This window comes from Triplophysa rosa, linkage group LG5 (genome assembly GCF_024868665.1).
Source record: "Triplophysa rosa linkage group LG5, Trosa_1v2, whole genome shotgun sequence".
Taxonomy (NCBI): domain Eukaryota; kingdom Metazoa; phylum Chordata; class Actinopteri; order Cypriniformes; family Nemacheilidae; genus Triplophysa; species Triplophysa rosa.
The window spans coordinates 21,405,467-21,422,907 of record NC_079894.1 but is presented as its reverse complement, the minus strand read 5'-3'; the positions used below and the strand labels follow the sequence as shown (position 1 = coordinate 21,422,907).

Below are 17,441 nucleotides of genomic sequence, written 5' to 3'. Positions count from 1 at the left end.
CCTGTATTGCACCCAAGTTCTCAGTGAGCTGTGCCGGGTTGCATGTCCCCAGGAGAACAGAACTAACTCCTTCATTACGGAGGCACCAGGCTTCAGAAGAACACAGAAAACAGATTAATGAGAAATATATACTGGGTTTTATATAATCTGGCGCTGTATACAAGTGTTTTTTTATATATTTGATATCGATTTTTTTATTTTTTTAACAAAGACTAGACATACTGTAGTAGAACACAAATAAGATTCTCAAATTACAAGCAAGAAAAAATAAAGTATTTAAATAAACGTATAAATAAAATAGATAGATAAAATACAAATAACATAAAAAATAATATAATATAATAAATAATACTATAATAAATAAAAACAAAGGTTAAATTAAAAACAAAAACACAAGAAAACAATAATATTTAATTAAATAATAAAGTATTTAAACAAACATTCAAATAAAATTGATAGATAAAATACAAATTACATAAAATAAATAATAATATAATATAACATGATAAATAAAACCGGATAAATAATACACAAAAACACAGAAAACAATCATATGTAATTCAAAGAAAGCATTACAGCACCATTGACCGATCATTACAAAATCAATTAGTCACAATAAATGTTTTCTGAAAATTTCTCTAAACTATCTACTAATTGTTTCTAAAGTTACATCATGTAATTCCTATTATCCACTGAGCATTCCTATGATTCTCGGTGTCTGTGATAATTATGTGGCCCGCCATGACAGTTAAGTGTGAATGGGCGAAAGTCTTTTGACCTACCGATGGCAAGCTGTGGCAGCGTACAGCTGAGCTTCTCAGCAATGTGGGTCAGTTCCTTGAGCTTTGCCTGCTGCTTTCTGCCATCCTCACTCAGAATCTTCTCTTTCAGCCACTGGTATGACTGCATGGAGACAAGAGAGATGGTGATGCAGCCCCACACAGCAAACCTGGCCTGACAGAGCTGCCAATGTCACCCCCGTAGCTAAAGCTGGAGCTGAGGTATAGCTTATGGATGTGGATTCTAATGAAAAGCTCATTTTAGACCTGTGTAGGTGTCATCTATGAACAGACAGGGTTAATGATCGTAATTCTGAATCCCTATACAAGATACATCAGGCCAATGTGCTGAAATGGTATTATATTAAAATCTGCAGCAATAGCTTGCTGTCAGGTTGGGTTGAATGATAGGTTTGTGTTTGCAAGTTGCAAATATGTTTTTCTGTATTAAATTGTAAGAATTTGAGATGTTGAATCACATCAGTACTATTCTGGTTCTGCATTTTTGGAGAATAAATAATTTTGTTTACTTATTTTACAAATGTCTGGCACTGTTTTAACTCAACAGATCTTCATCCATCTGTCTGGAGATACGATGCTTCAGCAACAGCCAAGTACCTTCAAAGAGGCCCTGGAGGATTCTGGGATGCCGTTCTCATACTTTCCTGTGATGATCCCACAGGCCAGAGGAGACCAGGAGACCACGCCAACCCCTAAAAGGCAAGTAAAAAAAGAAAAAGTCATATTTTAATCATGCATGCTTACTGTATGTGCACATGATAAACGTGAAATGTAAAAATTATAAAAATTATAAAAAAACTTAAAGGCCACATGGGGTTGCTCAGATTGCCCTTTGAAGAACCTTTAGGTGCCCTATTTGAACTCTTAAAGTTCTTGCAGGTTCTGTTTTCCAATCCAGATTATTTTTCCAAATTCCTGAAGACTGCGAGGGAGGGCTAAAGAAGTTCTGTTAGCATGGAAATCTGAGGACCCCCAAATGCTACTTATTTTTTCAGTGTATTTGTGTATTCTTACCTATTTTATGGTAAAGCTCAGGCAATTGCATCTCTACTTTATCCCTCTGAAATAAATGATACTCTGCCTGTTCGCACACGGGAGGAATCAGATTAAACTGTCTCGCTACCGAGTACGCCTCCTGTGAGTGAGCAAGAGAAAGGGAGAGAGAGCATGGGCACAAATAAACTAAAATCTCATTATTTCCCATCAGTCTTCACACCCCCAACATTCAGACCAAACCCACTCACAATATCACATGCACTCAAAAACAGCAGCAAAAAACAACTGTTGTTATCAAAAGGCTTTATAAAAAATGACATGATAAGGATTGTAAGCAAATAAATGGTAAAGAGTGCACAGAACGTCAGGGTTATAAACAGAGAATCATGGGAATATCATGCATGCTCACTCACCATGATCTCCATCGCTGACCAGCGTGATGTTCCCCAGTACATGGACATGCCATGATTAATGACATGAGTCATGGCTCTCACTATTTCTGAAATACACAACCACAGACAAAAACATCAGGTCATTTTAGAAAGATTTTGCTTAATCAGATCCTCTGTGCCAGAGATACAGTCCATAAGAAGACCAAAGGAGCACTTGGAGATATGTTCCTGTTGATTTCTTTGGTTATATCAACCTGTATTGGTACCTGTTACTAGTAACATCTTATGAATAATTGCACAAAGTCTATTTGCATGTAACATTCAAACTTGTGTTAATACTACCGTATTTCACAATTGCATTTAAATTCCACCATACGATAGTTGCAAATTACTTTACTTTCACTAAATGACCCGGACTTGATTTATAAATAAATTCACTTGTTAGGTGTTTCCAAGTCCTGTTTTCGATTCAAAACATTTACAAGTGAACAACATATCCAGTGTAATTTGCATAAACAGCAACACATTTTGGATGGCTGTTGATGAATGGGGCTGTTGGGGGTAAAAGGTCTGTGTGTCTGGTCACCATTAGATGGCACTGTCATCATCCTCTCCTGCTGGACATGTACAGTATAACACAAGGATAAATGCTAATAATGTTAAAAAGCTGAGCTATTTCACAGTCATCTTATTTAACAGGATTATACATGAAAGGAATTTCTACCGTGAGTCAGAATGACAACGTTTTTTAGGATCACACACACATAGCACATCATAATGTTTAACATTTTAACAGTTCTCTAAATTATATATTTAAGGAAAACAACACAACATGCCATTCTAAAGTTTTTATAAAGTTGCAAGGTAAAAACATATTGTTTAATTTATTTGGAATACACTTAAATATATATTTTTTCAATATAAGAAAAGGTGAGATGGAGTGACTAGGAAGTTATTAACTCCTCATTCAAAAAAGTGCACATTTTTAAGAAATGTTCGTTAGTTTATGGTATTTAATGACTAACTGACCTCAACTAAATCCACACCCTCAAAATACATGTTAGCCAGTCTGATGTCTGTTTTCAAAACAAAATGGTTCTAAGAATGCTTCTGATTGGTTAGTTGCCTAAGTAAAAAAGCTCAGGCCTCTCCTCTTTTTCATCCAATATATTCCAGTAATATCTTTCAGGTAGTAGAAACATTTTATGTTTGGCATTCCCAAAGAAAAACGCTTACTGCACCTTTTAAATAAATCACTGTCATTCATTTCTAGATAAACAACACTTTCTATGCAACTAAGGGTCATTATACCTGAAGCAATCACCGGCTATGGAAGTCTTGCGGTAAATAGAATTCTATTTAAAACTGATGTTTGTGTACATTTTCTATAGGTGATCATGGCAGCAGTAATTTATCAAATGACAATCAAATAATGAAAAGAGCAATTTAACTGGGCATATATCCAGGCACAAGCGCTCTTTTGCTTTTTGAAGACGGCACCTAGTTCGAAGAGATAGAGCGATGCTGTATACCGTTCCAGCAAAGTGTGCCAGATTGTGGTTCAATGCAGCCCGTCAGCTCGGGAAATGCTCAGCGTGTGTTGCAATCAGCACAAATTTAGTGTTTGCACCATTACCATTTGTGGCATTGATTTGCATAATTCCTGTAGTGAATTGGGTTCGAAAACAATGCGTGAAAATAAACAGCTGGACCAGCAATTCATTACTAAGAAATACCCAGAAATACTCAGGATGTCATGTTATTGATGCTTAACATTAAAGCTTAGCTTCTTGTTCAGGAATCCGAATTTATGAACTAACAAATAAAGCTTTAAGACACAAAGGGTCAACTAAATAGCATGGCTATAATCTGTACAAACTTTACATTTTACAAAATCAGTTTTTGGTATTCGATTTCTGGGAAGCACTTGTGTATCGTACACAAATCGCTTCGGATGAAATCATCTCCCAAATGCATCAATTTTATGTTCACCAGAATGAAAAACTGATTAAAAGATAAAACTTAAGAATACACCTTGAATTGATTGTTTTTTGTTTTTAACATCAAAACACAATTGTTATATTGGTACTCAACATTTATCCAAATCTTAATCAGTTTTAAACAATACATTATGAAAACGATTTTTTTGTTAGACATGCATGTATGATGTCAGTGTGATGTTTGAGCGCCGCTCTGGCTGCCAACAGGAAGACCATCTGCTCTGACACGCTCCAGCCGTTTACTGCTGTTCTGGGTTCAGCTGTAGTTGTTACTCTTAGCTTTTGGGCAAGAGCATCTAGTACCAGATTGGCTCTCATAAAGTAACTTTATTGCTTTAACATTTGGATTCTTCAGCGAGGGGACATTTTCAAATTCACATGGTTGCTTTTCTCAGCCTCATCATCGGCTAGTTTTCGATGTGTGTTTGGCCCGAGGCATTTCACTATGGCCCTTACTCTGCCATGATCTGGGCTGTGTATGTGTCCACTGACTTGGCATTTCATCTTCACACATCACACATGCCATCATTTAATAAAATCTAAGGGTTGCTCTTCTTCTGACAGCAGCAAATCAGGGATGTCCGAGTGCGGCTATCTAAAAGCGAAAGTTCACCCAAAAATGAAAATTTTGTCATCATTTACTCACCCTCGTGTTGTTCCGTGTGTAAATATCTTTGTTCTGTTGAACACAAAGATATTTAAAGAATGTCAGTAACCAAACAGTTCTCATCTCCCTTTTACTACCATTTTAGGAAAAATAAATACGGGAGTCAATGGAGATAAGATCTGTTTGGTTACTGACATTTTTCCAAATATCTTTTGTGTTCAGCAGAACAAAGACATTTATAAAGGTTTGGAACAACCTGAGGGTGAGTAAATGATGCCAGAATTTTCATTTTTGGGCGAACTGTCCCTTTAAGCATTCCAGAAGAAAGAAAAATCACATATGAGATGTCTTTAATATCTCAGTTATTTGCCTTACACATTAATGAGATTAAAGCTCCTGCATCTGAGATATTTCTCCTGAAATAAAGCCTAGAAAACTTAAATGTCTCCATGAGAGTTTTAGAATAGATCTCAACATTGTCTCAAACTGAGCTCAGATTTGTCAAGTCGGCAATCTAAAGTCAAAGATAATTGAAGATTTCAATATTATTCACCAAATTGACCCAAATCCAGATTATTTTGTCTATACAATCTACATTTATTTTACAACTCCACACTCTTCATGTGTTTTAACAATTGTCTCAATTCAACAATTTTGTTTTTATTTCAATTTTAGGAGAAACATTTTAGACTAAGGCTGTGTCTGAAACAGCTCCATATCTCCTATATAGTGCACTATATTGGGGGTCCGCCAGAAACCATTCCCTACATTCGTTCACTCTTTTTACCCACAATGCACTTTGATTTTGAGTGTATATTCGATGTACACTTGCTCACTCACTATTTCCCATGATACAACACGCGATGACCGCTTGATTAGAATCGGCTGGATGAGAGTGACCGTTAATGCCACGAATGCACGTTTATACACTTGTGTTTGTTCTTGTTGACAGTTATTTTCGTGTTTTTGAGAATAAACAGATTAAATGAATGTTATAGACTGTGGTACTTTATTTTAAATATATTAAATAATTGTACTAAACGTTAAAGTAAATAAACGTGGCAAACACTTGTTTTGTTCTCTTTATTAAAAACTACTACGAAAACTTGACAAATAAGGTGAAAATAAACTTGACCATTTTAATAAGCAATCCATGAAGCCACACAGGTGTAATATAACCGTTATGTTGAATGTCCGCTACAGTACTGTCAGATGCAGGTTATATTACGCCAGTGTCCGAAATCGTTCACTTATTTTCATTCACTTCTTCCAATGTCATTTGCTAGATAGGGAATAGTGAAGGAGTGAGCGGTGGAGCGGTTTCAGACACGGCATAAATTGATACTTCAATCCATCAAATCTTCTGAGCAATGAAAGAGCAACATTTGAGCATAAACGTTCCTCTCGGATATCACACAAAATAGGCTATGTATATATTCACTAATGTAAATAAAATGGGTCAATTTTATGTCCTCACAATATTTAATTTAATTCACGTACACCTATTATTGTAGTACAATATAACAACCTCGACAACCTCGTTCCCTAACAGCACATTAAAACGAAACGGACTGTGATTGGTCGTCTCGTGTGTCAGTCAGACATTTTTTCCCAGTGAAAGGTCAGGCTACACAAGACAACAATTTAAAAGAGAGAAGTGAAGAGGGGAGAAAAGAACAGAGGAGAAGAAAATAGCAGCCATACCTCAGCGCATAATGGAAATGAAAGCTCACACCCACTCTCTTATTACGAACTCCGAATGAAGAGAAACACGATTGTGTGGGTGAGAACGGTAGGAGAGAGAACGAAGAGAAAGTCAGCACAGCATAACAATACATCTGCTCGAGACAAGAAAGAGAAAGACAAAAACAAAGGAAGCCAGGGGGATTTCGCTCATTTCGGTGTGAAAGAAAATTGTGTTTTGTTCAGCAAACTTTTGAATAGCTCACTTTAACTCGCACTAGGTACTCTGAGGTCCACCTCATTTCGCCAGGTGTCCCAGATCATCCGAACAGCAGAACCCTGAAGCACTAATCGAATATGATGAAAGTATCTGGGGTTAAATTAGTGCAGCTGCCACATGTGTCAGTGGGCGAGAGGACATCCATCACTGCGAACACTTTGAACATTTTAGAGTCATTTTAACAAGCTCACATTACCTCAGATGCACCACGACAAGGCAGCAAGCCGAATTACCCACAATGCTTAGCAAACAAATCAGGTTTAGAGTATATCTACTTGCAATTCAGTAGCACATTTGAACCCAATATGCTGATTTCCGGTTGAAATCGAAAGCAAGGCTCTGGTGGAAAGAAACCCAGAAATAAAAAAGAACAATGCTTTGGACTACCAACCTGAAGCTAATTTATTTATGATCTTAGACGTGGAAAAATGGGCTGAGGACTTGGTACAATTGGGACATGGTAAAGTGTCCTAAGAGTAAATACTGTGGTACATTAATATGGTCATGAAAGAACATTTTTGTAAAGGTTTGGTCATTCTGTGGCAAATGTAGTTGCGTTATCCTGATTTAATTTTCGTGTATGTGTGTGACAGAGAGTAAGAGAGACAGGTGCTTTATGATTTTGATTTGTGACTTTAATATCTCTACTATGGATTGATGTGAACCACTAGAACACAAACAGGTCATTTGAGGTTTGAGGAAAAACAGTCAGCGTTGGTGTCCAATGTTGTGGTGTTTATTGTATGTCAACAAATGTTGCAAACCATTAAAGCATTAAAGGAATAGTTCACCCAAAAATTAAAATTCTGTCATCATTTACTCACCCTCAAATTGTTCCAAACCTGTATACATGTATTTGTTCTGCTAAACGTAAAGAAAGATACTTTGAAGAATGTCAGTGACCAAACAGATGTCATCTACCCTTTACTGCCACAGTAGGGAAAATAAATACTATGGGAATCAATGGGGGATGAGATCTGTATGGTTCCTTTGGTTACTGTCTTTGGTTACCTTTGTGTTCATCAGAACAAAGAAATGTATACAGGTTTGGAACAACCTGATGGTGAGTTTTTGGGTGAACTATCCCTTTAAAGGTGCAGTGAACTAGGACCACAATTTTAACCCAAGCTTTTGTTATATAAGAGGGAATCGTATTCAAGCAAACATCCTGTAAGTGTCAGACCAGAAAACGCCCTTGTTACTGAAATAACAACTGTTATTGACACGAGGCCCAGCGAACGGCAGGTCCTGGAATGCACCTATCTATGACGTCATAGGTTGAAAACCGCCTCCACAGAAGAATATCAACGCCTACTTCTCGAGCCCTGCCCACTGGTTTGCGCATGACAGTACTGAACACAAGCTGCACGGAACCAGATAGAGAGAGTGTAAGCATCATGCCGTTAAAGATCGCAAAATACTGTGCAGTGTCTGGTTGTGGAAAAACACAGTCGCTGCATAACCTTCCTTCGGATTCCGACAGTAGGAATGTGTCGTTGAAGTTCATTTTTAAAGACGTTCCAGCTCACGTGGGGAAAACATTGAGCATTTGTTCGCTTCATTTCAACGCGGATTCCTTGAACAAGCCTTTGCGGAGAGACTAAAATTAAAAAGCAGTGCTGTGCCGTCAATATTGGATCCGATAGGAATGGCGCAGCAATCTTATGTGAGTAAAACATATTGGTACTATGCGTCACTATTGCTTTGTTAGAGATCGCTTGATATGCCCTGATAGTATTACCTGGGGACCTCTAGTCAGTTGTAATAATTGTAATCGGCATCTCTGTGATTTGGCGGGCTCATATATCATTTTTCAAGGTTTTATCCACCGTTTGCGAATAATGGAGGCTGTTTTGAAGTGTTTCTGGTGCTGGGTCATTTTGGCCGGGAGTTTACCGTTTGTTTATTTATCATGAAAACTATAACATTTGAGACCCGCGATCGCGGTGATCTTCTGTTCAGTTTGCGGGTCTTAAATGTTGACAGGTACGGTCATATATCACTAAACACCACACAACTATAGGCTATACAAACTATACGCAAAGCCTTGCCATCACATCCGGGAACTAAGTCCGTAAATTTGAGTAAAATCACGCTACGCAACGTTACGTGTCTAACCAAATTCACAGAAGGCTCCAACTAAGTCAACTATGCAAGCTGCTATCCAATCATAGCAGTGGGCGTTTACTTCCAAGTCTTCTATGCGGCCCGCCCTTAAAAACCAAGCATTTCTCCAGCCGGCCTCAAAACCAGGGTAGAAAATAACCTATTACTTATTGATGTTTCCGAATGTAAAAACCACGCGAACGTCATAAGTAGACATCAGAAAATAGTATAAAACAGTAAAAACAGCCAGTTCACTGCACCTTTAAAGATTTTGTCCCTAATATAATACCACAGAAAATAAAAAACGACTATAACAACAACAACAAAAATCCTGTTCATTTAAAATGTAATGGCTAAATACAAAAGTCTTACCACAAGATGCACAACAAGCATGATTTAGACATGCTTACAGATCAATATTTACATTTTTTATTACAAAAATACAAACTGCACATTTCTGCTTCCATTTTAAGAGTATTTCTTAAGACATGATTTTAATTTCTTAGTTAAGTTACAAGCAATCGAGAAAAACACTCCTTCAAAGCCAAATTACACAAATTTAGCATCAGCACCACTTTGATGCGCTCATGTCCATCACGCAGAGGAAGGAAGCGAGGCCAACACAACACCGCAGGTCTCCCACGGGTAGCGAAATGAGCTCTTTACTCTCAGTTCTTCTACAATGTTCTTTTAATAAAGTGCCCTATTATCATCACGCTCCCACAAGAACAGTACGCGCCAAGAACGCACTCCACATCATTTAGACTGAACTCAGTTGTGTCTCAACTCAGCTCTGAACTCAATTCTTTGATATATTTTCCGCTCTTCCCCTCAAGCAGGGCGAAGCAGCGTCTGTAAGCTTCTGATGTGTATAGAGGTTTTCCTCTTCAGATAATCCCTATGAACTAGATGAGTTGCTGTGCCGAGCTTGTAATGTAAAATGTGTTTACGGGTTGATAAGGCATGTGCTCGTGCAGACAAATAAGGGCAGACTTCTGCCCAGAGGAAAACTATAGTGCTGAGAGGGTCGCTCTGCACGAGACGTTATTGAATTGTCAGTTATGTTTCAATTAAGCATCATCATTGTGTCAGATCTTTCTCCAAAAATGCTTCGGAAGGAAAAAGAAACAGACAAACGTGACAGAATTGTTGATATACTGTACTGTGTAGTGTACAATTATAGCAGGAGTTGAGAGATATAATTCATCAATGCGTATATAGGGGCGTATAGCCTAGATAAATTGGCCCTGAGAGAATTTCGCGAGGAATGTTGTAAAGACTTTTCAATGCAGCATCTGAGAAACCCTATAGAAGGTGAGTGAGAATACAAGATGTAGAAGCATGAGCATCTAAGCAGATATCTCTATTTGCTTTATATATTTCAGCAAAAAAATGCTGTAAGGCGCTGGGTTAAGGGGATAGTCTGTAGTCAAATGGTACTGGCATTTAGTTAGGTAATCGCATGTGCCTGTGTGAGATAGATGGTTTGAATTTAGAGGCACAACAGGAAAAGAAAATCTTAAAAATACCCCATGTACCCCATGGGCAATTCTCTAATCCCGCTCAGAGAGAGTAAAAGAGAGAGATGAGTCAAAGGGAGGGGGTCCTGAGCTCTGCAGGGCTTTAGATATGGAAAGATAAGATAGAGGTTACACTGGGATTAGGATATTACTGAGATGTGTAGAAATAGCACCCTACATTTCATTTTACACACAAGCAACCGGTTCACTAGGTTACACAGACCGTCTCACCTACCCTCCATAGGTGTGTTACTGTCGGGGCGATTGGCAAAAACCACGTCCACATACTCCAGCTGTAACCTCTGCAAAGATCCCTTCAGACCTACAGAGAGAGAGAGAGGGAGAGAGATTTTATTTCTGATTTATATCTTCTATATCTAACTATTTCACATTATTTAATTTTGAACTACATACATTCTTTGTAAAGACTTTTACAAATGCAGATGTTTTTGCAATACATGTGTGTTTAATGCCATTACAGATGCAGAACTGTAACCACTAAAGTCATGAGGATCAACATAACGCCTGCAATATTCAAATACAAATGTGTCATTTATACATGATTCCCCCCCCAAAAATAAAGTCATACAGGTTTGATGTCACATCTAGGTGACTGAATGATAAAGAGAATTTGAACTATTTTTGAACATACAAGATTTCCTAAGCAACATGAGAAATAAAGAACAGGACGTACAGCCGTTCTTATGCTACTAGCTGACAGTCGGTGTGAAAAGAGATGGAGGGATGAGAGAAGAAAGAGAGGAAAAAGGAAATGCATGACAGGATGAGAGACGATTAGACGAATGCATGTTTGCAGATGTGAGCGGATGACACTGATGACTCACATTTAGAGAGAGAGAAAACAGAAAACTTGTTTGTAATATGCAGCATGAATTGTTCTTACAATATTGCCACTTTAACCTACCACTTAATACTCAGATTAGTTTCATGTTCATGTACTGTGTAGTAATGCACTAGCATTTTGTGATTCTTTGAAGTCATGCCAAGAAATCTTGGCAGAGAGAAAGAGACAACAAAGTTGTCAGACACAGGTGTAATAGTTGGATCACAGACTGAAATAAATCTGCCAGACGCCACAATTCTTGTCACAAGAAACTGTAATCTAGCTAATCCCATATTTATTGATCTGGCCCGTGGTCACTGTAGCATTCTCGTATCCACCAGGGCACAAATCAAATGGATTTTTTTTGGCCTGTGATATATTTAGCAGGGGGCGGGAATATAAAGAGAAATTCTTTTCTAGCCCACAATCCATGTCAAACAAACACATAGATGCTGGTGAGAAGCAGAGGCAGATGAGAGATTTTTTTTGAGAATTTGAGAATGCAACAGGGAAATAAACAGAGTATGTGTATGATGGAAATAGTTTTTTTCTGACTGGTTTAATGAAATACCAACAGAGACATTTATGTGAATATGAAACAGAAATAACATTACAAACTTTTAATCAGTGGTCAACCTTAAAGGGATACTCCACCCATAAATGAAAATTCTGTCATGAATTACTCATCCTCAAATTGTTTCAAACCTGTATAAATTTCTTTGTTCTGATGAAAAGAAAGATTTTTGGAAGAATGTTAGCAACTGACATTTCTGGGACATAATTGACATAGTAGGAAAAATAACTGTATCGTCAAACTTAGATATTTTGAAGAATTTAGGAAATCAAACAGTTCTAGGGCACCTTTGACTACCATTTTGGTAGTCAATGATGTCTCAGAAATGTGACTTAAAAACATTTTCCCAAAAATCTTTATTTGTGTTCAACAGAACAAATGTTATATAGCAATTTATAGGCTTGGAACAACTTCATGACAGAATTTTCATTTTTGGGTGGAGTATCCCTTTAAAGGGATAAACCAGAATATGAATACTTTCTTTTCTCAGCCAAAAATCAACATTTTTTCTCTTATTAAGCATTCAAATAGATCTTTTGATTTTCAGATAATATACTGTATGTGTGTTTATATACTGTACCAGGAACATACTGTATAAGCCTAATGGTAAAAAAACATATAAACTGCAAGAAATAAAGATTTTAAGGAAAACATCCTCAAAACAAGACAAATGTACCTGTTTTTAGACCATACGTATATCTCGAATGAAACTTTACAGCACTGGCAATTGGTTCTTCTCATTTCAGGCATAAAACCTCCTGAATTATGTTGGATTTATGCTTGAAACAAGAAAAATACATTTAATACGCTTAATTCAAAATATATTCTCTAAACGCAAATTCACTTTTCAGGTAAATTTATTTTGTTTTTACTCTCGTTTTTATGCAGTACATTTATGCATTTATATACATTATATACAGAATTTATGAAGGCAGACTGAGAGAGAGAGAGAGAGAGAGAGAGAGAGAGAGAGGACAGAGAGAGAGAGAGGACAGAGAGAGAGAGAGGACAGAGAGAGAGAGAGAGGACAGACAGACAGAGAGAGAGAGAGAGACACAGAGAGAGAGAGAGAGAGCGAGACAGAGAGAGAGAGAGAGAGAGAGAGAGAGAGAGAGAGAGAGAGAGAGAGAGAGAGAGAGAGAGAGAGAATCTCACACTGTTTAAGAATGACAGTGTGGGTGCTGAGCTTTTATTAGGAATGAGGCCACACACAGAGTACTGCAGCGAGACAGAAAATCAATAAGAGAACGAGAAAGAAAAGAAAGAAGGTTCAGGTCAATTACAAACGACAGAGGAATTAGAAGAAAGAAGAATATCTACCTTCTATAATGTGCTTTCTCGACAGCCCACGCTCTGTTTCTGCCCTTGGAAAAAAAAAAAGAGTAAGAAAGGAAAGAAATGAAAAGAGACTAAATAGATTATACTATGCATGGACAAATAGCGAGAGAGAGAGAGAGAGAGAGAGAGAGAGAGAGAGAGAGAGATGGGGTAACTATGAATAGATGGATGGATGCCCATGAGTTATTGTATGTATGAATGAGTGTATTCACTTCACTAAACACTTACTTTCCTCCCCAGTACAGCTTGGTTGTGATGACCAGACTGGATCTCCTGTACATACACACACACACACACACACATTAATATTATGGTATGCCTGATTCCTCAGCTACACTTTTTAAAAATGCTGACTGTATTTCGGAGTAACATAAATGATAAGATGTGACATCAGTACACACACACACACACACATGTCTGGTTTATTATCTCTGTGGGGACAGTCCAGAGCCGTAATGTTTTTTATACTGTACAAACTGTATATTCTGTCCCCTAACCCTACCCCTAAACCTAAAGATCATAGAACACTTTTTGCATTTTTAGATTTAGAAAAAATATTGTTCTGTACAATTTATAAGCTTTTTTGCCGATGGGTCCGGTGACACGAGTCCCCATGTGTTGGTGTGCATTCAGGTTTAGTTCCCCACCGGGATATAAAAACATGTCCACACACACACACGCACACACACACGCACACGCACGCATATGTCTGGTTTACCATCTCCGTGGGGACAGTCCATAGGCGTAATGTTTTTTATAATGTACAAACTGTATATTTTATCCCCTAACCCTACCCCTAAACCTAAAGATCATAGAACACTTTTTGCATTTTTAGATTTTGAAAAAATATTGTTCTGTACAATTTATAAGCTTTTTTGCCCATGGGGACCTCAATTTTGGTCCCCACGGTGACACGAGTCCCCATGTGTTGGTGTGCTTTCAGGTTTAGGTCCCCACCGGGATATACAAACATGAACACACGCACACACACACACACACACAGTACCTCCAACACTTCTTCTTGATAATGTTTCCTAGGATTATTTCTGCTCTGCAAAAATGAAAAAATACTCATTGTGAGTTTAAGGGTTTTGCAATAAGAAAATGAGTTTAAACTGTAGGGCAGATTCACTAAACAATTACATCACTACAGTACCGCACACTTAAAACAACTGTCAGTACATATCAGACACTTACTCTCTGCGGACATAAGAATCATAACAGAAATCACCAGATTCACAAGTCAACGCTGTTAGCCTGACACAGTTAACACTGAACAGTACTTACTGCCCACAGAAAGCAGGAGAAAAATTCACGTGTGCTAAAAGGGAAATTTGTGCACTTTTTGTGCACGGCAGCAGCAAATTGTAAGCAAAAGAACAGGGTTACATAACTAAGGCACATAGGCAGACAAGCAGTGTAGTTGGGGGTGTAAAACAGGCTAAAATGTGTCAAAGGTCAAACTCACTTTCCAGCCGCGTACACCTCTGCAGTATCAAAGAGGTTGACCCCATTTTCATAAGCTATAGTCATAAGCTGCTCTGCCACCTGCAAAACACACACACATTATAAAAATAAAATAAAAATAAATAAAATGAAATAATAAAATAAAAATAAAATTTAGCAGCATTTTTGGCTACAACATGATAAACTGACTCACATAAAAAAGGTCTGGTTTTCCCAATGGATACATTGTTCCTGTTTTAAACACAATCCTCACAAAATGATGTTGGATTTATTCTTTAAAACCAATCCAATGAGCTAAGAAGCAAAAACAAGTCTCTTGGAACACAATGCAGTAAAAGCGAACAGATTTTCTGGCAGATGCACAATTGAATATAATGGCATTTGTGTGCATGTTAACAGAAGATTATGATTATGCATGACTGCTTTATAAATGTATGCTTTACGGTAATCCTTTTATATATAGCAATACAGGTTACGGTGACGTGAGATGAATCCATCTTCAACACTTAAAAGCACAAGCTGTTATAATATTGAGTCACGTGCAGTTATGTTACCAATAACCAAACTAATTAAATTATGAAACGAGATCATCTGTTCATTTTTTTCCATTGAAAGTGTTGAAGTAGAATTTGATATACTGTATACAGTAAATAAAAAATCTCTTTCTCTCAGTGATGGAGAGCTGTCTATGAGTGACAGTGATTCGTTCTGTCACTTTAGTTGTGTGTTAGATGGCTGACAAGGGAAAACCGTCTGTTCAGCTGCTGATGGGATGATTTACGACATGTGGGGACGAGGGCAAAACAGGGATGTCCACATCTCATATAATTTGACTGGACAAGGGGGACACAAAAACGATTGGACAATATATGAGACTCTCCCTCTGGGGAAACATGGGGTTGTCGTGGAAGTTGTTGCCAGAGGGACTTTGATGATGTAAGAACTGTAAGTGTGCTCATGCATTTGCCCTGTTTATGTGTCAGGAGCCCTGGCTGAATGATGATATTGTTTGAATAATGAGGAAGACCACAGCGTGATGTGTTTTGGAGCCTTCCTCTCTGCAGAGATTGTCAAACGCATACAGTATGCTTATACTCTGTTCATTATGTGACTATGGTGAGGCTGAATTTAGAAAGAATTGTGGAAAGTTGACAGGTGGTACAGGTGGCTTATTTGTTTAATTTGGAGTTAAATATATAAATTTTCTTCTGTGTCAACACTGCTGGGTTTGTGCCCTTTTGACTGAATGTTGGGTTGAAAAAACCCCAGCGATTTTTAGAGTGTATATATGCCAAGTGCTAAAGAAACTTCTAGAAACCCTAAACTTCTAGAATTCCTAATTATTTCCCACTCTTTATCTAGTTAATTTAAATTTCTATTAACTGTGTCAGTAGTACACATACATACATAATTGGGGAATTCTTTTTCTTAAAACGTCATTAAGCATTCATGTAAATTGTACTACAACTCAAATCTTATACTGCATTCTGTCATAAAACTGACATCGTAAAGATTTTGAAACTTTTTTAAAACAATTTTTGTCACAGATCTTTACTACAACGTTCACTTCCCTATTTTGGTTAATTTGTCATTTTCATTTTATGACAAAAATGCAAGTTTATTGAAAATGAGGCAGGATAAGAACTGTCATGTATTATGCTAAAACTATATTTATAATATTGAATATACCAAAATACTAATTTTTATTTAAAAAATATATATATATATATATATATATATTTACACACTAAATATCACATTGGTTTATTACTTTTATTTATTTTTTATTTTTGCATATATTTTTTTTTCTTTCTGATTTTAAAAATTAGTATCTATATGTATGTGTTGGGGTAAAATTATCATTTTTGTTTCATTCTGTAAACTGCTAACAATATTTCTACCAAATTTCAAATAAAAATATTGTTTCTATTTGCACTTTTGCAAAAAACTAAAACTGGAGAAACAGGTCAAAATAACAGAAAATATATTTTTCAGACCTCAAATACTGTAAAGAAATCAAGTTCATATTCACTTTTAAGCAATACAACAGTAATATATTTAGGAAAAGTAAAAAAGATTATGTGATAACCTTGATTTTGATCACAGTTTTTATGTGTCTTGGCATACTGTAAGTCTTTCACATTGCTGTTGGATGACTTTGTCACTCCTGAGGTTTGATTTTGTGTAAATTCAACAGACACTGGCCTGAAATGACCACACTACATCTATAAATGCTGATCTGAAATGAAAATTTGGATGGTAGAATATTTCCAAGACAGTTTAAAGTTGACCTTGTAACTAAAACATTGCTTAGCTTTTAAATAAAACCCCTTGGGATACTTACCTCATCTGAGATCTGCCCACCAAACGTCACCCACGTGCCTAAAAGAGAAAAAAAGAGAGAATGTGTGAGGTCAACCAGTCAATTTATTTAAGAAGATTGGGATTGTTCCTGTCAAAGAAACGTCTAAACACATGTCTAATACTGAAGAAATAGACAGACTGTGCAGAAAACGACTAAAAACTAAAAATCTCAATAGTAAACATTGCGAGACAATTCACGCAAACCCATCTTATCAAAAATGTAATCTTTTTATATTATTTTGTGAATACAAAGGCTGTTTTGTACAAAGTTCAATGTGTTTCCCTGATTATTTACTGTATTATACGTAACATTGTATAGTTATAGTTGTATGGCTGTAGTCTACATGTTTGATTCCAGAGATGGGTAAACCCACATAACTTACAACAATTAAGCGTGACAAAAAATGGACTATGGTATTTCTGGGAAACTTTTTGAAAGCCTTTTAAGACTCCTGGCATTAAGATGAACT

The 17,441-nt window shown here is 36.9% G+C and overlaps 1 protein-coding gene across 2 annotated transcripts in view; it reads right to left on the bottom strand.

Annotated features, from left to right (window-relative positions):
* The window catches only part of kcnab1b (potassium voltage-gated channel subfamily A regulatory beta subunit 1b), a 43,637-nt gene that overhangs the window by 1,703 nt on the left and 24,493 nt on the right, over positions 1 to 17,441 (bottom strand). Inside the window, exons 4-14 of one of the 2 annotated variants that reach the window (XM_057335072.1) lie at positions 16,952 to 16,989; positions 14,609 to 14,688; positions 14,147 to 14,191; positions 13,369 to 13,413; positions 13,123 to 13,166; positions 10,620 to 10,706; positions 2,210 to 2,295; positions 1,815 to 1,935; positions 1,398 to 1,492; positions 783 to 903; positions 2 to 90 (exon numbers count right to left, since the gene is read on the bottom strand). In XM_057335072.1, coding sequence (XP_057191055.1) covers positions 2 to 90; positions 783 to 903; positions 1,398 to 1,492; positions 1,815 to 1,935; positions 2,210 to 2,295; positions 10,620 to 10,706; positions 13,123 to 13,166; positions 13,369 to 13,413; positions 14,147 to 14,191; positions 14,609 to 14,688; positions 16,952 to 16,989 — 851 coding nt within the window. The remainder of the gene's footprint in view (position 1; positions 91 to 782; positions 904 to 1,397; positions 1,493 to 1,814; positions 1,936 to 2,209; positions 2,296 to 10,619; positions 10,707 to 13,122; positions 13,167 to 13,368; positions 13,414 to 14,146; positions 14,192 to 14,608; positions 14,689 to 16,951; positions 16,990 to 17,441) is intronic. The other variant, XM_057335073.1, reaches the window with a different exon arrangement.